This window comes from Musa acuminata, chromosome BXJ3-2 (genome assembly GCF_036884655.1).
Source record: "Musa acuminata AAA Group cultivar baxijiao chromosome BXJ3-2, Cavendish_Baxijiao_AAA, whole genome shotgun sequence".
NCBI lineage: Eukaryota > Viridiplantae > Streptophyta > Magnoliopsida > Zingiberales > Musaceae > Musa > Musa acuminata.
In genome coordinates, this window is record NC_088350.1 from 29,874,559 (window position 1) to 29,897,494 (window position 22,936).

The 22,936-nt window shown below is 38.3% G+C and overlaps 3 protein-coding genes across 4 annotated transcripts; 1 reads left to right on the forward strand and 2 right to left on the reverse strand.

Annotated features, from left to right (window-relative positions):
* Positions 1 to 144: 144 nt before the first annotated feature.
* Positions 145 to 6,716, reverse strand: LOC135631793 (phosphoenolpyruvate/phosphate translocator 1, chloroplastic-like). 2 transcript variants are annotated; one of them, XR_010494505.1, is made up of 10 exons: positions 6,259 to 6,716; positions 4,732 to 4,854; positions 4,504 to 4,656; positions 3,816 to 3,901; positions 3,591 to 3,675; positions 3,006 to 3,125; positions 2,838 to 2,906; positions 1,020 to 1,149; positions 815 to 940; positions 145 to 258 (listed from the first exon to the last, which is right to left on the reverse strand). XR_010494505.1 is itself a non-coding variant. In XM_065139688.1 (9 exons), the coding sequence occupies exons 1-9, from the start codon at positions 6,682 to 6,684 to the stop codon at positions 870 to 872; spliced, it is 1,263 nt and encodes a 420-aa protein (XP_064995760.1). In that variant the 5' UTR covers positions 6,685 to 6,715; the 3' UTR covers positions 640 to 869. The 2 variants fall into 2 exon arrangements, 1 of the variants encoding a protein (XP_064995760.1); XM_065139688.1 differs by lacking the exon at positions 145 to 258 and having other exon boundaries at positions 640 to 940; positions 6,259 to 6,715.
* A 2,125-nt stretch (positions 6,717 to 8,841) lies between these two features.
* LOC135632074 (class E vacuolar protein-sorting machinery protein HSE1-like) lies at positions 8,842 to 14,371 on the forward strand. Its single transcript, XM_065140440.1, has 3 exons — positions 8,842 to 9,343; positions 10,734 to 11,012; positions 13,018 to 14,371. Exons 1-3 carry the CDS (start codon positions 9,038 to 9,040, stop codon positions 14,104 to 14,106), a joined length of 1,674 nt encoding a protein of 557 aa, XP_064996512.1. The 5' UTR covers positions 8,842 to 9,037; the 3' UTR covers positions 14,107 to 14,371.
* Positions 14,372 to 14,994: 623 nt separating this feature from the next.
* On the reverse strand, positions 14,995 to 19,302 carry LOC103975564 (ribose-phosphate pyrophosphokinase 4). Its single transcript, XM_009390565.3, has 7 exons — positions 18,706 to 19,302; positions 17,751 to 18,066; positions 17,562 to 17,657; positions 17,091 to 17,159; positions 16,882 to 17,010; positions 16,612 to 16,711; positions 14,995 to 15,403 (listed from the first exon to the last, which is right to left on the reverse strand). Exons 1-7 carry the CDS (start codon positions 19,167 to 19,169, stop codon positions 15,270 to 15,272), a joined length of 1,308 nt encoding a protein of 435 aa, XP_009388840.2. The 5' UTR covers positions 19,170 to 19,302; the 3' UTR covers positions 14,995 to 15,269.
* Between the last annotated feature and the right edge of the window lie 3,634 nt (positions 19,303 to 22,936).

Below are 22,936 nucleotides of genomic sequence, written 5' to 3' on the forward strand. Positions count from 1 at the left end.
ACATCTCTACCAGCAGAGCGGCATCGATGACGAGAAGAAGAAGATCTGATCACCAACCAGCGCTAATGCCTGATTCCAGCAGATGAAATCATTTCATTTCATCACGGATTGTCTCCAACTCTCGAGACGAAACGAGCTAACAACCTCATGGTTCGTGGAATCTGATCCAACTTCGAGAGTTCTCGTCAAAGTTTCGTCCGCCGAATCAGTAGCTTATATTATACCTCCCTCGTCGAAGAAGTATTTGTTGAAAAGCCACTGTTGCGTTCGATTCAAGACAAAAGGGAAGCGAAAAAAGGAACACACAAGAGAGAGTAGAGCATAAATAAATAAATAAATCAAAATATAATTTTAATTATATTAATAGATAACATTTACCGATCTCATTAAATAGACATCGATGGAGGGAGTTGTCGATCACGTGTTGTTGGCAATTCATTTAATGACTAATTAAATAACTATTTTTGGGGAAATAATGGGTGCCATTTTTAAAGTGGAAATTTAATATTTTGTGCCGCTAAAATAGAAATGTTTCATGAAGTCCTATTTCTAATATGGTTTATGATTTATGAAACCTTATGCATTGCTTTTCAAGGATGAGGAAAGGTAAGGTAGTCTTTTTTGTAAGAACCAAACAAATTATCCCCCTACTGGAAAATCTTTAAGATCCAAAACATCACTGTGACAAACAAAAAACTTGGTAATGATACAAAAGTGTGTATTAATTTTATAGGCAAATGGCAATTAGCATAATTTGCCTCTGAACTTTGGCAATGGAGCCAGCAGAAAAGAACACAAAATCCTGCTGCCTTACCAAACTGTTCGAGGTGGAAAGATGGTGCCACCACTAGGAACACCAGAACAAAGTCTCAAGCAGATTTGGACTTGGTTCTCTTCACCCTCGAGTATAGGAAGACACCAATGAGTGCCACTCCAGTTCCTGCAAAGGAAATCCAAGAATGGATTTGGAAATCGATCCAAGAAGCAGTTTATCAACAGTCATGAGGGGTAAGAGTTACCAATAGAATTAAGAGGTGAAACTGGTGTCCTGAAAAAGAGAACTGACGAGATTATAACCACCACGCGTTTAACGCAGTTTCCAACGGAGTGTGTGATAGGTGATACTTCGGCTAATATCATGTATGAAGCCTGCGACAAAGAAGCCATAATGAGACCGTAGTGCAAGAAATGAGAATGTGTTGACTGCATAATCCAAGCAACAGAAAGAAATGTTAGAGATGATCAATTAAGCAAAGCTCTCAAGCACCCAATATATTATTTGTAAGAATCTTTATTTAAATTTTTGTGAAGTGTGGCCCTAAAACAAAATTTGCTAACTGGTAAATGTTACTCATCTGTTCAAGCATTCTTGCTACTGCAAAATCTAGATACATAGTTAAACTTAAACACATTTGACATCGACACTGCTCCATGTGATTCTCCAGCTGTGAACTTCATAGTCGACTAATCAGCTCATGTTTCCTACACCTTGTTATTAGTCCACTCCTTAATACATCCGCGTCCACTTTTCACCCCTGAAATATTCTTGTTACCTTTAGTGCTCTGCGACAATTACCTCAAGCAATATGACTGATCTTGTTTCAGAGATCAGATTTCTTAGTGGTCACACCACTGCAAAGAGCCAAGTGGTTACAAATGGCCAGTACAGATCACATTTCTATTGAATTGGCCACTTAAAAATGCTACCTTATGACTGGAACTTCGATGGGAGGGCTGATACCTAGTCCTACATATCTCAAGGATATCTTTTTGTTTCATGTGGACTTCTGATGGTTTTTTCTTAATACCTTGAGACTCAACGATAAGAAATCAAATAGTATTCTATTGACATTTAGAAGCTGAATGACGTAACAAATCGGTAATCTAATATCCCAGTAATCTGTGTATGGTGGTTAACATGGACCAAGATACTCAAGCCCCAGGTTCCTGCTAACAGGTCACCAAGTCTAAATATATATGTATCTTCTGATTCTTGCTCAATACAAAACTATAACACTTTTCCAATCAGACTTTTGGCATAGCTTTTAGGTGCAACAAGCATAGCCAATAATTCTGCTTTAAGATTTCAATATGAGACAATTCTGAGGTAAACACCATCTTAAAGCACATGAGGGCATATCTTCACTGACATATAGGGACCACAGAGGTGCTTTGATGCCAATTTTAATGACACAAGTGATCCGCTAAATCATTTTCATGCACAACAAGCATTAACTGGGTGATCCAAAATACTCAACCCAAGTTATTTATTGGTAAACCATCTATGTGATGTATGGCACAACTCTATTTCTAGTTACTTTCCATCTTCATTGCACCATTACAAATAATTTAAAATCCTTCTCAGTTGCTGATGTTAGATTGACTTATGATAACACCTATCTCAGTAGAACTCCTCTGAGCCCTTATAGATGGACTTTTGAAGCTGCTAATAATGTTTACAATAATCCAAGCAACCTGCTAGTACAATAGCTTCTGTGGCGTGGGTCTCATCAACATGGCTCAAATGCTCAAGTCCGGAACATCAATAGCAGATTTTTTTTATTTTTTATTTTTTTGCAAAGGGTAAGTGGCAAAGGAGGGATTCAAACCCATTACTAGTAGATTATTAAAAAAAAAAGTTCATCCCCTCATTGTCTCGCAATGTAGGGCAATCAAATTAATCACTTGCAAACAAAAGATATACAATAAAGTTATCTATAGCCCATCTTAATGGGCTTTAGAATTGAGCCGATTCATAAAGCAAAAGAAGTTAATTAGTCAAAGAAGAATCTCATAAGAGCAATAACCATAACTAAATGTGCTCAAGGATATCTGACCTGTTGATAAGCATGAAAACAAACACCAGCAAGGAACGATCTCACATATACCTCTTTGAGATTCAGACCCTACAGACGGAAGAGGTAAAAGGACTAATCATTAACAATTTGGAACCTCTCAAAATAGTTGTTACAAATAGATATCTGCTCTCAGTATTATTTACTTACAGCAAACCGCATGTATGATGGAGTAAATTTTATTCCTTCAACCAATAGGGATACAGGCGCTAACAGGAAAAATGACATGACTGTAATTATTGAGAAGAGAGTAATGTGGTCCATCGTTTCCTGTTTAATTAAAAATTACTAGTCAAGATCAGAATTGCTTAGACGAAAATATGAAATAGAAAACTCAACTTGTGTCATGTCTTCAACAGTATTATTCAGTATTATTTGAACTGGTTGAAATCCATTCAACAATAAGAAATTTTGAGGTTAAGGTCAAGTGTTAGCTGAAGAATTGAGGTAGCAATCACCAAATTTGCATGTGCAAATTAAGATTTTTATTTTTCATTATAGTTCCCCCTTTTCTCTTCCACTATACACACACACACACACACACACACCATGCACACAATATAAATTTAGTGAAATTAGCAAAACTGACAGATTAATGTTGCAGACTTTCATATTCGGCCATTTCGTAGAGTTTAAACTTTAAACAATCCTGGCCTATCTGAACCAATTCCAAACTCAGTGCCGACTAGCCCACATAAGAGATCCATGGAGTAAGTGAGAGATACTTAAGAGTACCTCATCTTTATCCATGATCTTTTTGCTGAGAACATTACGAGATTGATTGGTAAGGTTGGATGCCATTGCGCTCCAAAATCCAGCCCTATTTTCCCAGAAATGAAGGGATTATAAGTTTGACTGCTAGATTAAATAAAGTATCTAGGTTTGTTGCATTTTCAACTAGGAACTGAGATAGGCAAATTTGAGGGACAAAATGAAACTAAGAAAGAAAATGCTACTTACCAGTTGAATGAAGCTTCAGTTAGAGATGCCATAGCAACACCGCCAACAATTGGAACAAGAGAAATCAAAACCCATAGAGTAGGCAGCTGCAGATAAAATTAATAATCAAATGTTTCAATTTTATTTCCATCCAAAGTTCATTAAAAAAAAGGGGTGCACGAAGTGCATGAGGCTCCCGCCAATGCGAGGTCGAGGGAGGGTCATAATAACCAAAATTACATGCATCACGATGACAACCATGGAGGACAAGAAAACATATCTCAATATATTTTCATACAATGCTCTTTGTTGAGACATTTGTATTGGTTGGTGCATTGTTGCACAAAGTGATAGGTCTTAGGTTCGAATCCACGTGTGAGCGTCATGTACGCCATTTAATATAATTAAAATATATTTCAATATATATATATATATATATTTCATATAATGGCCAAATACAAATTGGATCAAATATGGAGCATTATGAAAAAGAGTAAATATAAGGTCAAACATCTAAAATGGTGGGTAAGCGCTTCTATGGTTTCACAATGAGGGTTACAAGACAATCTTTTCAGAAGACATAAGTCCCAAAAAGGATCTACTAATTATGAGGGACCTCACATGATCAGGAAAAAAGAGGTCCAAAGCTTACTGACTCCTCTAGGACTTCAAGTAGATGCAAACAAGAATGATTAGACAAGAAAATTACCTCTCCAAGGAACATGGCAGAAAGAACTACTGTGAAAAATGGCTCCAGTGCCTTTATTGTGTGAGTGAATGAAACAGCAACTTTTCCGAGACTCATGTTTGTGAAAAGGTTTGCCAAAGTGTGCACGATAGCCAAGGGAACAATTGCTGCAAGCTGCCCATACATAATCATATGTTAAAGGATATAGACCACAATAATCCAAGAATTATAAATGCCACCATTGAGCACCTGTTTAGAAGAGATCTTAGGCCTCTTGTATAGATTAGTCACCCACATCAACCAAATAAGCACAGTCCCTATGGCGAAGTGGAATGTCGTGATGGTTATTGGGAATGGATATACCTTCAGAACCTGCAACAATATCATTAGAGCTTCTACTCTGCCATCAGAAAAACTATACTGAACATTTGATATATTATGTTTTAGTATATATCTATAAGACCTTTTTCAAACAAGAATCAGCTTTCATCAATTTCTTCTTATAAAATTACATAAGAATGCTAAATTTATAGTGATAATGTTTTTATTGCATGAAAGACTTGGTTTAAGCATCCCAGATTTCGTATGAAGGAAAAAGTCCAAAGGTGGGCATTGCTTCTGGATACGAAATGATCTCATTAATCCAGGTAGAGGAGGCTTGTCATAGGCATCAAATCCTTAAACATAATTGAGAAGCCTAAGCAAAAATATCAGACAGCTCCATAAACACCTCAGATTTGTTTTAAGCAATAGGAAAGATATGAAACTTCAGGTTACATTAGTTACATTACTGCATATGAAATATTCATCAAGTGCCCTTCCCAATGATCATCCTATGACCGTTGTGAACCATATGGTTCAAACTTCAAAGTCTTAATAGTTAATACTGTATTCATTCCGGCACATAGGATGAAAGATGCACTCGTTAACCATATTCACTTATCTTAATTAAGGAGAGATCAAGGTGTTGTGTTTAATAAAAGATAATAGTGAAAAGTAAACTTATAAATCATGACACCAAAACAAATGATAAGAAACCATCAAAAATTACATTACACCACTTAAAAGGGTGGAAGAACAGAATTCTTTTGTCTATATGGATGAGCAATGGAGGACTGGTTCATGTTTCATCATAGTATTATCAGATATAATTGCACAAAGGATAGAACAAAATTCTCTGATTAAAATTAAAAAAAAAAAAAAACTTGATGAAAATTATACTTGTTGACTCTTGTTCATATGTTTTTCAAACATCAGGATATTAATAAACAATGACCATATAATGGTTTATGCAAAACACAAATCATAGTGTGGTTCATGATGGAACAAGAAGCTGCCACCTAAAATTCTAATCTGAAGTTTCGGGTTCACAAATGGAATCCAACAGTGCAAATTTCTCTGAGAAATTTGGCAAGCATGCTTTTCTCTCCAGGATGAGAACAAAACATAACCATTTCTCTCAACAGAAACAGAGCTTTAATTCGCCTTGATGGATTCTGATTAATCCGTTCAAGCTAGTTAATTTCTCGTGCAGTAGATCGTAGATTACTGGAGAAAGAGGCATAACAAAATAAAAAGTAATCCAGCCATATGGATCTAAGATGCAGTTGAAATTTCATTTCCAAACAAATATATTGGTCTCTCGTTAATTGCCATTTTTCCTCGTGCTAGGAAGAAACCATCTTTCATCGATGAGGCGAAAAGGGTCTCTTGATCAGGATGCATGGAACGAAATTAGATACATAGATTGAGGTGGTAGTTGTGACGAAGACAAACCTGTTTGTCGTAGATGTTGAAATAGATGTTGAAAAGATACCAGAGGCCGAATAGGAACCCCAGCTGCAGCTTCTTCACCATCCCGCTCGTGGAACTCGAACCATATGAGGAGACCGCAGCCTCGCCATGGTTCTCCGTGCCCCCGGCCGCGGCGGCGGCGACGTCTTCTGCAGCCTTCACCACAGTGGTGAGACCGAGCGAGGATTTCTGGTTGGCCAAGCGAGGCGTGAGGAAGAAACGCGTAGGACGGCAGGATAGTGGACGGATCCGCGGGAGAAACGGTGGCAGATCCGTCGAGAAAGAAGAAGAGGATGAGGAGGAGACGGTTGGTACGCTACAATGACCACCATCAGGCAGATTACTGCCGGCCCTCAGCATCGGCAGCGGAGGACGAGCGGCAGAGAAGGCCGCGCTCTGCAAATGCATCCTTCCTCTCGTTTGAAACGGAGGCAATGCTCTCCTACTCTATACGACAGGGTTTTTACGAATTAGTCGCTACCATCGTTTTATTTACAAGTCGACCCCTTTGAATATTTCTCTTCTTATTACACTGAAATCCTTTTATTTTAGACGAATACAGACTCCGATGCATTAAAGGAAAGGTAGATGAGAAATTAGGAATATAATAAACATAAGATATGGGAAAATGAAGACGGACCTTTATGAATCTCGCATCGAGTTTTCATTGGCTGAGGCAGGATGGGGTCCGCAGAGCAAGTCATTGGGTTGACCAATGTGGCGGCCGCCTTGGACCACACTGGTTGGTTTCTTCCATTAACGTGGCCGGAAATATGGTCAGGTTCATTCGAGATCGGCAACTCTGGATGTGCACGAAATGCGAGGCTTTTAATTGAGTCTTTATCAGCTGCCTCCAATGCAGGATGAGTTGGACGAGTTGTCCTATTCAGATATGGTCAATTTCTTGGGCAGTGACGTGGCCGGTCACAGCCCAAATGTGTGAGGCCCACATGTGTGGATCTGACGCTTCCAGTTACGTGACTCCCGAGAGAAAAGGAAATAGAAGCTTCACCAACTTGTCTTATGAGTCAACAAAAAAACCCACCATCAGCTCCAACATTTCCTGCAGAACTTGGTTGATGTAGTCTTGATTGTTTGGAGTGGGAAAAGCTGCTCAGCTTTCGGTCAGATTCTCTATCAAATTCTCTGGGTGGATAATAATAACATCGACATATTTACTCGTTAAAAAAAAGGTTCTTCCTAGATGATGTCTGAACTCATCTTTTCCATTTCTGCTGCAACTTGAGGTCTTCTTTGTCTTCTAAGTTGACGACAGTCATTCCTTGAATTTGCTCCCAGCTTTTTGTCACCCTTGCCGGAAAGAGTTGAGCCTATACGTGTAAATTTGAATAACAATAGAATGATCAGAGCTTTCATACTTATAATTCACGTATTTATTAGTTCATTTCTGCTTATAATTGAACCAGAATATCTTCTTTTTAGTTCGTATGGTCGATTTACCTATTGGGGGAGTTGGGCAGGGTGATGAAACCATAGCGTGGGGTAGTCCTTATCGTCTCCGGTGACAATCGGCGATTGATTCGGGACGTAGCCCGCCTTCAGCCGTCGAATTTAGCCAGGGAGACCTCATCCCTAACCTTAATGTGGTGAAAGTGCTTGCGGCTCCCCACCACCAGGAGCCACTCTCAAAGGGCACCGTTTTGCTCCTCTAATTCCTTCTCCATCTGCACAAAACAACCCTCCTGTTAGTCTTAAGCAAAGACAACCACAAAACGCCCTTCTCCCCCTCTAAGATCTGATGTTTCTATCGAGAAGCAATGGGAATGACAAAAAGAGACAGCTTTATAGATCTCCTCGCTATTCTCTTCTCTCAAGATCGATGAGAAAGCAAGATTTTAAGGAAAAACGATGATCCAAGAGTGGAGGAAGACTTACAAGAGGAGCAGCTCCAATGTCTCACCCACCCTCGTATTCTTCGTGTACTCGGTTAAATTTGAGAAACGAGGGCTCTTGTAATTAAAATATTGAAAATGATATTTTGATTTATGTAGTTAGTTAGATTTCTTTTTTAATATCTAACTCAATTTATATTATAATTTCTATAGTTACGAAATTAAAATATCTAATTCTATTTATTCTAGCATCATCGATTTTACAAATATAAGTATAAAATCGAGGGTAAAAAAATAATTTTAATATTTTAATTATATTTTTAATGATGACAGATGATTACGTCGCTGGGGTTGCAGGTGGCATGAGGAGGGAGAGTAACAGTGGTAGATATGTAAAGAAAAAGGACGATGCAAATACTCTCATTTTGTTTCACTTCTCATCGTCGTCCATTTATCTCATTTCTCAATCGTTGTTTTCTTTCCTCGTTAATAATAATAATTTATAATTTCGTTGTCCGTTACCATTAACTTGAATATTAAAATTATTTTTATATATTATTTTTTATATTTTTAATGATAAAATTAATAATATTAGGATAAATAAAATTATATATTTTATTTTTATAATTATAAAAATTCGAATGTTAAATTTTTTCGATACAAATATAACTTTTAAAAGTTCCGGAAGAAACTACCGGGGCAAATATGTAATTAATCCTTTCCATTCGTCCCTCACCCGAAGGTCTCGTTTCTTATCGTCTCTTCACCTTCTATGCTTCCTTTCTTCGTCTTCCTCGGTGATCAATAAGAAAGCCCCAACCCTAGAATTTCTTATCCGTGTTCGAGGCCCGCCTAGCTTCTTAATAGATCTGCGTCGTGGTCGCCACCTTCGTGCTTTGGTGGATCCTATGAACGCGACGAAGTTCATGGACAAGCAAATCACGGAGCTGTCCGGAACATCGCAGGCGGCCGGCGAGTTCTTCGACTTCGTCAATTCTCAGGAGGACCGCCGGGTCAACGGCGTCGCTGGTGGACGAAGTGTCAAGCAGGAGCAGCAGCAGGAGTCCGAGATCCTCCCGAGCTATGACTTTCATCCCATTCGGGCCGTAGGATCCTCCTCGCTTTCCATCGCCGGCGGTGGCGGCGGCGGTCCCAGTGACTCATGGCCCTCCTGGGGCTCCATCGACTCCAAGTTAGCCTCCTCCAATCTTAAAGTACGTGCCGTCTATTTTTAAATTTTTTTTTCATGGTACTTTGTTGATTAGGGTTGAACATTGGTCACGATTTTAGAGTTTAGATTGGTTTTGATGGGACTGATGAGGTTTCTTGTCTCCGGCCTTTGTCTTTGTGGAGATTGGAGAAGAAAAGATGGAAAATTTATGCACTTAATGGATTTTAGCAGATGCTTGCCTAATTTGGATACTTTAATCATCCCTCATTGATAATTTGATATATTTGTTTTGAGAGGATCTTTATTGTTGTGAGAATTACATTTTCTCGGAACTTATTGCTTTATACTTACCATTTAGTATTAAGGTAGCCAGTGCAATTTGTTTTTGTTAAGATGTAGGGATCTTTTGAATTATTTGTGTAGATCTGGTAACTAGGTCGAAAAGATTAGTTTGCCTTCTGTGAAATGTACCAAGCTTTGGTGCATAATGAGCTCAACAAGTGCTACAAATTGAGGCTCAATTCTAACAAATGAAGTTGAATGAGAACAACTTTATGCAAAGATGAGCTCCAATATGCCAAGATAATATGGTTGAATAAATCTTTTCTTTCGAAACAAGTTTTATTTGTCTGTTAGAGTGTCAAATGAAAATCACAGGTGTCATCGTGGAAAAGAGCATTGTTGTTTCTTGTCAACTCTTAATACTTGTTTTTTTGTGACTTAGTCATGGAGAATTCCCTCCATTTTGTGAGGGATGGATAAAACTCCCCAAGTGGGTCAAACATCTTTTTCCTAGTGAGTATGTTCCTTGAGGTCAAGTTGCTCGCCTAAAAAGAAGTACACTCTTTGATCAAATTTGAGTGACAATCTGAATGACCATTAGATGATCACCCTATCAGATATAGGCAGACCATTTGGTGGCTTTGTTTGTTGGTTCAAGCATAGTGTCCAACAGTATCCAACTGTACCAGGCTTTCTCATTTGTCGGTGTAATTTCATCTTGCTGGGTGCGGAAAACCCATCTGTTGGAACTTTCATAATTGATGGTTGGTTAAGTTCATGTTGGCCATATGTATCTATGTAACCTAATCTCAACTTAACTCATACCTGACTTGACATTTCCTAATGGCAACCTTGTATTATTATAAGATTAAGAAGAGTTGAGTTATAAGGTTTAATCATTCGTGATATCAAGTAGTTATGTTTGTGATACATCATGGGCAATCTTGTCAGTCTGTAGCCTTTGGAGCATGCTTTATGTTATTATATTTGTCAGATGTGCTTTAGTTTGACTACAATCTATTCATTTAAGTAATTTTGTTGGACATGCTTTACTTCTGATTATATTGTGCTATATTTCAGAATCTATTATCACTGTTTTCTAATATGTGCCACATAAGCTGTTGTTTCTTACTTTTTATTCATCAATACAGAATGCTGGTGTTCTGGAGTCCCATGAATTAACAAAAACTAGCCATGAGAAAGAGAAGAGCGCTCATGATATTGCTTTTGTTGCTGAGATCGATCACACTGTGAAAAGATATGCTGATAATTTGATGAACGCTTTGGAAGGTCTTAGTTCAAGGCTGTCCAAAATCGAGAGTAGAACTCACCACATGGAAAATTCTGTGGATGAGCTTAAGGTGGCTATTGAAAATAATAACGGAAGCACAGATGGAAAACTAAAGCAAATTGAGAATGTTCTTAAAGAGGTGTGGCTTCTTGATTATTATGCTTGATCAATTTAAATGTCTCCATGTATAAATTATGTTTGTTCTCACCATGATTATCGTTTATGTTTGTCTTCAAGGCCAAGCTAATCAACTAGATCATTTGTCAGAAAGGAATTATAGTAGCTAGTCAGCATGTATGACCTTGTCTCATCATGATGCATACATGTCAACCATTCTATCATCTCGTGAAGATGTATGCTAATGATGACTATCATTGCTCTTCATTGATTTGTTGCTGCTGCTGCTTTTAGTTGGTTTTATGCAAATTTGTTGTTGGTCTTTATTTTTTGGTTGTTACTTTAATAGCCTTGTTATCTAATTATTTCCCATTGTTCTATTATAGATTTTAGTGCAGTTCTTACTTTAAACTTGCCTTTTATTTTTATAACCAATCTAAAATGTTGATGGTTTATAATCGATCTATGTGATTATTATATGAATTTTTAGCATCTTCGATGACCACTAAACTTAATTAAATCGTACATATATATAATTCTTTATTAAATAAGTTAGTGTAGTTCATGCTGATTGTATATGTTATTTGATAATATATTCTGGTTGCAGAATGTTTTGTATCATCATCATTGTTGCGGGACCTAAAAGCCTGGTAGCAAAGGACTTGTATGGACACTAGCATGTTATGATACTTTGGAATTTTATACATTCACAGTTCTCCCTGGACAAGACAAATTTAGAGGTGTTGCCTAAAGAATTATATGGTTGGCTTATAAATCTATCAATTTAGTTGCATAATTGTTTCAACTGAATGGAAGTGATGTTGGTTTATGTAATTCAGTTGTTCTAGTACACCCCTCTTTGACATCCTAAAAGTAGACTTTCCATTGTTCTTGTTCTCAATCCTATGTGAAACCATATTATTCCCCGTTAAAGTTATCTTTTGGCATTACCAGTTAATTTAATTAATAAAATGACATCTCTATAACATTTTTATAATCCCTTTTCCACATTAGCGGTGTTGTGGGAGTTTCTTTTAATTTGAATGAATTCCTCGTGCTACTGGAATCTGAATTTCTACTTTCTAAATTGAGGACTATTAAATTTGAGATTCAGCAATCTGTAGACCTCCAGGATTGAGGCAAAAAAGAGCCACAATTTCAAGCTGTCACACCCTTGGCCATCGTTGGTTTGGAAACTTTATTTGGATATGGACTTCGGTTCCTTATCTTATAGGTGTTTTCGTTGAGCTAGGAACATGTTGATGTTCTTTCCCAATAACAGTTTGTAATGAGGCAAAAATGGCGAAGACTTTTAACTTCTATTTACCTGATCTTGCTATAAACGGCATTGTCTCTGATGATGTAATCATGAAGAAGACTAACCTCTGACGAATTTGACTTCTCGTAATATTAGAATGTAGTCATTGTGTCTGCATACTGCTTATTTGGCCTCAAAGAGCTTAGCTTTTGTATATTGATGTACAAAATTTGCTTGTCATCACTGATTTTATTGTTATTGCTTTGGCAAAGTTAGTGATAACTTTAAATCTCATCTTGGTGCTTCACATTTTATTCTTCTAGAAATGAAGGATATCCCATAAATAACGGTTTTGCAAATGAAAATTGTTCCCTTTGATAAAGTAGCTCTTAAGAAGTTTTTCCTAGTATTTGAGATAAACCATTTACTTTGGCTTAGTGATTCAAAGTGACTGCTAAATTTTCTATTAACTTCACTAGAAACTTGATTGTGTTGTTTGTGCAACTAGAACTTGAGACAATCATCTGGTAGCACTACAGGTGTTTCTATATACTGCAAAAGTTCTTGTTGCCACCATCTTGCTAGACCTACTAGATGCTAAATGAATGATTGTAGTTTCCTGTTATTTTCATTTGCTGGTAAATTTATCAGAACAATTATGGAATGTTATCAGGTTATATTGATGAAAATGTTCATCTAGTTAAAAGCGGTAAGAGTGTGAAGTAATGCTAGTTTCTGTTGATGAGGCATGTTGTTACACTTCTTTCAGGTACACTCCAGTGTGCAAATTCTGCAGGATAAGCAACAGGTGACAGAGGCACAGCTGCACCTTGCACAGCTAATAACTTCTGAGGGAGATCAGCAGCTGCCAGAAAATTCAAAGACTGGACATTCAGATTCTCAACAACACGAGTTACCTCCACCACAACAGCCCGTCCAACAACCCTATCAACACCCTGTTCCACAGGCACAACCAACTGTGCTTCCTGCTCCACCACCTTTACCACAACAAATCCCACCACCCCAGATACCCCAATTGCCTCAATCTCAAATTCCTTCTCTTCCATCTGTACCACAAGAATTCCGTATCCCCTCAGCATCTCAGCAGGCAGAGGCTCCACGCCAACAATTCCAAGTCCACATTCCACAGCCCCAGGCAGCACCACCTCCTCTGCCGTCCCAACCGCAGCATTATCAGCCCTCTTTGCAGCATCCACAATATTCCCAGTCACCCCAGTCGCAGCAACCTGTAAGTCCCTCGCCACAGCTGCCACCTGCAATGTCCCAGCACCCTGAAGAATCTGTACCATATATGTCTCCACCTTCTAGCTATGCTCCAAGGATCCGCCAACCTGCTCCTTTTCCTCAGCCACAGACTGCACCCCCTCAACAGTTTTATGGCCCCATGCCCAATATGTATGAACCACCTGCAAGCAAACCAAGCTCAGGGCTGCCACCTTTTTCTTCTGGCTATAGACCACCAGTAGGTCCTGGTTACCATGATTCATATGGTTACAGTGGATTGCCTTCCGGTCAAAGCAGCTCTGCATCAAAACCTTTGCCTATTGCTTCCTCGGTCTCATCTGGTGGAACAAGCAACTATCCACGACTCCCAACAGCCCAGATCTTACCACAGGCTGCACCAACTAGCTCTGCTTCAGGTGGTTCTTCAGGGACTAGAGTGCCAATTGATGATGTGGTGGAGAAAGTTGCCACCATGGGGTTCTCGAGAGATCAAGTCAGGGCAACTGTAAGGAAGTTGACTGAGAATGGACAGTCAGTTGATCTAAACGTGGTGCTTGACAAACTCATGAATGATGGAGAGATTCAGCCTCAGAAAGGTTGGTTTGGTCGGTGACTGTTTGCCAAATCTTCATATCATCTGCGTATATAGTGATTTTGTGAACCTTCTTGTCTCCATCCTTGTGTCACCAGATTGAGTGGTTTGAGAAGACTCAGATTCTATTGCTTTTATTGGATTGCATGTTTCCTTCTATTGAATCTGTGGAGGCCCCTGATGACTTTTATATAGATTGATCATGTCTTGAAGGAATCTTCAACTGCTCCAGGACCTCAAGCTGCTGTATATTATATATTTTGTGGTTGTACTTTTCGGCAGTGAATGTTTGAGTTGTTGTCTTGGAACTATGACATAGGAGACCAATCAAGGTGATATCGATGGCACATTTAGACGTGTTTCTTGTTTCCCTAAAACATCTTTTGCAGTTCATTCTATTGTTCCCCAGTTAAAAGTTGCAATCAAGACTGCGTAGAATGCTTCTCCGTGATCTGAGTGAAGTAATCATTTACATGTTATACAAGAGTGAGTTATTTTTCAGACATAGCTTTTCATTGTGATTGATTAGTTAGGTTCTTTGGATTAAAAGAAATGTACATAAATTTTGCATTCAAAACTCCAGTAAACACGCTAGGAAATTTATTCAAGTGTTGGTTTTTGGGTATATAAAGCTCAATCCACAAGCATATGCAAAAATCATTGTCTAAGTAGGCTGCTATTTGATATTATATGTTTGATGATGTTTGATTAAATAGTTTTTATCTACTTGTGGCACAGCCAATAAAAATTTTGAAGTTAAATTATAATAAACAGAATATACAAATCTCACCAAAAACTAAAATGTAATATCTCGATCTAATTTGATTTATTTTACAAAAAAGAAGACTCAGTTTACTTTAGAAGATTCTCAAGGAATTTATCGGTTTTAAGGCAAGAAACACACTTCAGTTATGGCTCAAATATTATCCAAAAGCTATAAAACAATGTCAATAGTTACACTATTCTTCCATCAAGTCATATTAACTGACCAAGAGGCCCTTATTATTCCAAGCCAAACCAAACAAGGGTTTTTAGCATCCAAAAGAGTACCTTTGCTACTTACTAGTACAAATATAAACAAAAAATAAATTTAATGAGAGAAACCAGAATGATCCAGACTCTCCCACTTGATTCATTTATGCCACAACTCGGTAACAGCACCAGCACCATTGTTCCAAATGGATCTATATTTGAAGAGCAGCAGAAATTTCACCAGCAAGGCTTAAAATTTCGAAGGGAGGTCTGTTCTTTACTTCCTTTACTGTGAGTGGGCACGAATCAGTTATCCAGAAGTAGCTCAATCCATTTGATGGACCCACTGAGAAGGGTAAGAAAGTGCATTCAAGTTAGTTCACCATGTAAGCATGGAAGGGAGAAAACAAAATGAATTGTGAAAACAAATGATGCAAGGGACATTCACATTTACAACCGTCAGTGCAGGATTTCTAATAGTGCTTTTTAACAACATTTAAGGAAAAAGATCATCTAACACTGCGTGCATCCGAAAAAAAACAGATAGTTTAAGCTCGATATAGAAGTTGACTAATAGTCTCCTAATATAAATTTATATAAACTAGGTACACCATAGAAGCACCTGAACATATGGCATCAAGCATGCTCTTCCTTTTGCAGCAAATTGTCTAAAATCCCGTCTGGGTGGAATTTATGCTTAATGGTGTCCAAGCTCCATTAATGTCACAATCAGTTCTCATTCACAATAAAATCTTGTCTTGTTTTTACTGAAACTCTACATCTGTCATTTTTCACTCACAATAAAATCGTGTCTTGTGTCCAAGCTCCATTAATTGTTTTCACTCACAATTAATGTCTAGATCTGTGATTTTTTCTTGTTTTATGAAAGTCTATTCACAATACCTTTTTCATGTGAGAGAAATGTAGCACAAGCCAATAAAGAATATGTGGCTTCTAACAAAAAAACTTTATCTAACTTCAGTTTAGCATAAACCGTACTTTAGTTCCTTTATACAGAGTAAAAAGGAGAATGAGTGGAATTTAGCCACAATCGTGATTGTACAACTATTTCTTGTTGGCCTTAGTTATTCTGTTTGTTTTGATTGATGTAAGTGACTTGAGATATTAAAACTTCATAATCAGGATAAATACTGCTGCAGTATCTTCCACACGGGTGGGAGGCGGCTGAGAAAACAATAATACCAAACAGAGAACTGAGTGTTTTCACAAAGACTTGATCCTGGCTTCCCAAAATACCTTCAGCACCAGAATAATCTAGAAAATAATGATTAAAAATAGCAATGGAAGACAAGTAAATTGCACCCCAGTTTTTCTGATTTCCCTCCAACATTCCATCTCTGTTTCGCCAACTACCATAAATGTCAAGTGGTCAAAATAAGATGGTGATAAGTACATACATGACATCTATTAAATAGCAAGTCTTCCAAGTTAATTAGCTATGGAAAATATGAACAAGCTTTGATAGATACAGTTCAGTAACAAGTTATCACAATTAAAGAAAAAAAATCAGGCAACAAAGAGGCAGATGCATACCTCCATTGTCATTATTGAATCGCTCCCATGACCTATTAGGGAAGATACCATGGGTCACATAGGCACTGACTCTCTCTGCCCCATGAGCAGCCAATACTTTCTAAGAAATGATGAAGAACACATGAATTATGACTCCAAGAATCATTAAACGAAGATGATAACATGCAGTTCTTTACTTAATAAAAAAAAGCCTTAGAGAGTTATACTAGCTAATAGAAATGAGAGAAGAAATGAATAAACTTTAACTAGCAAAGGAAAGATCTTCCGCACCTGGCATTCAATCAGAGTACCACCTGATTGCACCAAGTCATCAACTATAACAACATGACGGCCTCTAGGATCACCCTCTTTTAGACGTACAATTCGTTGATCACCTTCCCTAACTTTGTTGCAAATAATCTGGATTTGAAGTATTAAGCCACTAATCAACTGAATATGACATGAGACACTAGTGCAATATGATGATCATTACACATTACCATTGGAAAATGTTGAAGTTGCTTATGGAATCGCTTCCATGCACCATCATCTGGAAAAGCAATAGATATCTGAAAGGGACATAACAGAAATTTTACATGTGGCACTCCCAACTGATGTCTTGCAAAACTTCAATAAGAAACAACTTATTTTGCTATTTCATCAGAGGGTACACAACCGATGAATCTACAACAACAGAGAGCAAAACTAATAAGAAATCTCCATTTTAAGATATGAGTGCCTCAAGCAAAAAAAAGAAAAAGAACACTTCCAACAAATTTGAACCATTAATCTTACAACAGAGGAAGCTTAAAAAATTACAGCCTGATTCTGATAGAGAAATATACCGAGTCACAATCTGTCTAGAATCCATTAGAACCAAATGCAGTCTGACTTGACTCACATCCAAGATAATAAATAAACGAAGATCAGGGTTCACAGTGGATAATTTGCTAGAGAAATTGATCACTCACATTTTCAGAATCCGGTAGTTGCTGAAGTCTATTCTTTAGCAAAGGCACCCCACTCTCAAAGCATGGCAAGACGGAGTCTCCAAAGTAGAATCTCTCCTATCATACAAGATTTAGAGAAAAAGCATGAAGTTTACCCCAACAAATATGGAGAACAAATTACAAACAAGTATAAGAGGGTAGACTACAAACCTGCAGGGCATGAATGTCAAAAATGACCAAACTAGTTGGTCCACCTCTTGATATTGGAATGTTTGACAAAGTTCTAGCAAGGGTAAAAGCTGTTGCAACATCCCCTTCATCTTCCATACGTTCATAAGATCCAGTTGGAAAAAAGGGAAGAACGAGTGTAAATGATGAGATAAACAACCTTGGCAACGCAAAGATGACAGACAGCTGCTCAAAAATTACTCCAGGAGAGCTAAATGAGGCCAAGAATGCTACATGTTGGCCACGAATGCCATGAGCATTTGGGATGAATAAATTTGGGAAACCATCCTCAAATTTCCTGAAACATGGAAATTACTAGACTCTATCAACACAACAAATAAATTCAACTTTGTCAACCAGTTAAAAATGTCAAAATGAATCATAAATATCATACAAACATTTGAGGCACTTTCGGCTTCTATATCAAAATGCATATCACATTTGAGGCACAATTTAACTAGGTCCTGGCTGAGGGAAGGGTCCAAGGTTGAGGCACATTGTAAAAATTCCGTCCTTGAGGTCCACTTTGTCACCGATTTGGATGACCAACATAATGCAGCAAGGTTGTCGCTAGTTTTGAGTAATTGTACAGCGGCTACCCCTGTTATTACCTCAAATGAAGAACTAACATTCTCAAAATGGTACTGTAGATGTACCCTCGGCTCATCTTGCAGACGAATAAAAGAAAACAACCATCCATTATTTGAAAATTCAACAGAAGATAAAAGAAGATATACAATCTCATTATTTCCTTTCACACATAAATCAACCTAATTTTCATCCTGGAAATAAATTGATTTCAAGAAGAAGAAACGCCGAAGAAAAGAACTTTAATTGATTCACTATCAGCGCATCTTGGGGATTAAATCTAAATTTTCTCCATCTTCATGTGGACATTTCAATTCGACAACAAGCAAAGAAGAGAGAGAGGGCGCACCTCCAAGAGATGCTACGCAGATAGATGGAGTCGCTCTCCAAGGCAACGCGCTCGGCGAGCTCCCTCATCTCCTCGCAGTAGAAGAGGCAAACGCTCTTCTTGTACCTCTTCGGAGGCAGCGCAACGGAGGAGGCAACCGCCGGGGACGCCGCCATAAGAGGGGAGATCCGTGGGATGTGGTGAAGACCCGCGCCTCTATCGGCAAACCCTGGATCATCGCTCGTCGCCGACTCCGTCGTCATCTCTGACCGAATAGGAAGTCCCCCAGTCCTTCCGTGATCATTCCGCTGGGAATCATAGAGGAAAGAAGACAGTGCTCGTCTCCCGAATATGGCCGATTTGGGCTTGACGATGAGTGTCGCCGAAGCCGCTGTTTCCTGTTGATGTGGTAGGCGAGGGTTTCCAGGGCGGTAGCAGGGGTTGGGGGAGGAAACCGCTGCCGCCGCCGCCGCTGCAATCGCCATCGGTCAACTCCGGTTCCGGTTGCGGCTTTCGCGGCGGGGGTTTTGTGGGCGGCGAAGTCAGGTGTAGGGTTGAGCGCGATCGATTTGGAGGAGGCCCGCTTGCTCACGCGCCACGCTGTCACGTTGAGCCCGTTCGTAACCATCAATGATATACGACATATAGTCATATATGTCGAGATTTATTGTAATCTATTCCTAATTTAAATGTTTATATCGACACAAATGCCAGAAAAAAAAAACTTAAGCGAGTAATTCTTCCACATTTGATAAGCTTCACAAAAAAAATAAGTATACATATAAGTAAATATAAATAAAATTTTATATTATGTTTTAAATTTATTTCTTAAATAAATCTTTCTGTAAATGCTCATCTTATTCTTTTCGGTCGCTATCGTCCGTCTCGTTGAACGCCTCCCCTCCACTTTATCGAGTATCTCTTTTCATCGTATCAATTGTCCTTCCTTAGTTGCTACGTCTTCACCCTTTCTTTCTTTCTTTAACTGTTATCTTACGTGTGTACGCTAGTCTCATTGGCTATGCTTGTACCTCTGCGAACGAGTTGACTCTACGATCAGTCCTTTTTATGCATATAAGATCCTTGAGATTCGATGATGATAACTAGGGCTGACACGGGTGCTCATGCCTATGATGCCCTTAAGTCTAACGAGAGTATAGGGGTAATCGCGACGACGTAAGGCAAGAGATGATAATGGATTTAAGGAAGGCAAGAGTAAATTGATCTTTTTATGTAGTCACAGACACTCTAACAAAATTTTTTAAAATTAAGATGCTTTATAGAAAATTCATATATATATATATATTCTTACAACATTACGATGATAAAGCCCATATGATGAGCCTACGTTATGAGGCAGAGGTAGATATGGACCGGCCCAAAATGGGGTGATAAGGCCCGACCTATTTACATTTGCTTTCGATGTAGTCAATATTATTCGGTGAAACCAATTCGAATTCGTTAAGTTGCAAAGATAGTGTTTGTGTCTTCTTTCAATAGACTGGTTGGCCTTACGGATATCTTGGCCCTTCAAAGTTGGAAGAATTGTGTGAGAGAGTGCTGCATTTTCGATGCGAATAAGATTCTCTTCGTTGTAATTAGATGAGCACCCTTCATGTAGATTCGAATAAGGTGTTCTACTTTTTGATACGGTTTGGAAGGAGTTGGCATTAGATTCGAACCAATTTTGAACCAAATTTAAACACAGTTTAAATTTCGAAGGAGTTGGAACTAGATTTGAACCAAATTTAAATAAGGCATTCATCACATGTTCGGTGCTGGATCCCTTCCGAAACCAACAACCTTGTTGTGCACCTTCATGGTTTACGATTGGTACGAAACTTTGACGATGTAAATTATGTCTATTCAGATTCTCTAGCATAGGCCAATATGATGATCTTGATCAATGGGACGCGACCTCTAAGAATATTTATCTTATACTAGATAAAAACGTGAACCTGTAGCACAATGGAAAATCATGGTTCTGAGTCGTTAGGATGACTACAGAGTTGTATGTGTCATAACCCGACTTAAGACTTAATGAGATAACTGACCTATTAATTTTGTTGAGCCTAAATCATTAACTTAAAATATTTAAATTGAAGTTAACAGTAATACATTCATCAGCCTAAATCACTAACTAATCGAAATATTATAATCTCCCCCAATTTAATAATAGAATAATAATAATAATAATAATTGAATAGTAATCGATAAAAAAAAAAACTCATATGATAACTGTAATAAATCATGAAGGGTTTTACATGAAAGATAAATATTATTGCATAATTTTAAATATATATATAAATAACTAAATAAATATCTAAGAAGGATTTTATTTATCATATGTAATCAATAAATCATATGAAAAAAAATAAAAAAACATTAATTTATATATTTTTATTTCTACATAAAATGTTAAATTAAATGAATCGATTTTATTTAATTTAGACATGGCTAAACATCAACCCAATTAAACAAGTCAATCAAAATAAAAAAAAATTGATCAAAATTAAATTCAATCAATAACTAGTCAAAATATAATCATGATCAAATGTAATTAAATTATATTGATCAATTTTATAATTGACGATATAAATCAGAAATTCACAATTTTGGTAAAATAATAAATTTGTTAACATGACATAAACTGAAATTATGAGATTGTTATAGGGTAGAACTGTCAAAAATATTAAAACAGAATTAATAGAGGTTACAGGAGTAAAGATGTAATTTTGTTCAAAAAAATGTATAAGGGGCGTCTGCCTGCCAGCTGCTGCCGCCCCTGCGCGCGGGCGGGCGCCGCCAGGGCGGCCACTGCCTGCGGGCGGTTATCGCCTGTGGGACCGCCGCCTGGGCGCTGCCTCTTGCCGCGCGAGGCTGCCGCTTAGACGCGGCTGCTGGCCGCGCGCTGCCGCCGCCTGTGCGCGGCTGCTGCCTGGACGCGGCCTCTACCCGCGCGCGGCCGCCTCTATGCGGTCGTCGCGTGTGCGCGCTGCCGCCTGTGCGGCTGCCGCGATGCGCGTCCAGCCCGGCGCACGACCCGCGGTCAATCGCGGCGTACGGCTCGCCGCCTGGCGGCCGCCCGCGGCCGCTGTTGCTGCTGCGGTGTGCATGCGCTGCCGCCAGCAGATCCGCTGTAGCGGCCGGACGCAGCGAGGTTGCTGCGACTGCCATTGGCAGCGGTGCTGCACAGCGACCGTCACTCCTTCACGATCATAAAAAATCGCGTTATAAAGAATCTAACATCGCCCGCAAGCAGGCAACGAGACGAAGTAGATAGGAATTTAGTTCGATAAAATATACGGATCATTGAAGCATCTAGGCTTTGATACCAATTGAATGCATAAAACATGTAATATGCTATAAGTTACGCGAAAAACTTTCATGCTAGGTTGAAATCACATAACATTATATCATATTTATGATGTGTATCTTTTGATGCCATCTGAAAATATCTATGTTTGATCTGTAAAGGCACTATCCTTTGGATCCGAATATCACAGTAATGTCGATGTGTAAGGAGAACTATACACTCATTTTTTTCTCTTCGTATCTTTTCATAGGCCCACTGTTATTGAGGTTGAGAGAGAAACCGTAATCTCTCAACTGCGTCCTCTATAACATACGTCATTTAGTTCCTAGAGGTCCTGTTTATTTATAGGTGAGAGCAAAGGGTCTAGGATAAGTTATTGGGAGAGTTCCTCCTATCAAGGGTATCCTCTAAGAAATCATACTATAATATGAACTTCTCTTCTATTGACCAATATCTGTCATCAGAATCTAATTAGTTCTATTATATATCTTATCCAATTATAAAGGGCCACATAATCTAACATGTGGTTGAAAACATTATAGTTTTTGTATTTTCTCAGCTTTCCTGTTTCTCTTGGGCCTATTTTTATGCTTAACAGCCTGGTAGCTATCCATGTATAGTGTAATTGGATATTTCAGGTAGCCATCTTATAGCTCGATAACTTTAGTGACTACATAGATCATCAGATGGTAATCAAACAACAAAAGACTTTAAAGGAAGGGAAGCTATCCACAGTTCCATACACTATATTTTAATTCATATGTTGCTTCTTTTCAGCATGTTCAATTATCTGTCTAGAGTATCTTGGGGTTGTGGTGGGTTGGTTGTTTTAGTGTTCATATGTTTCTCTAGTTATATACATGGAGCAAACTTTGTCAACAGAAGTTCTATTGATCTTTACAGACTTGTGCTTTACTGACTGCCTTCTTGATGTCT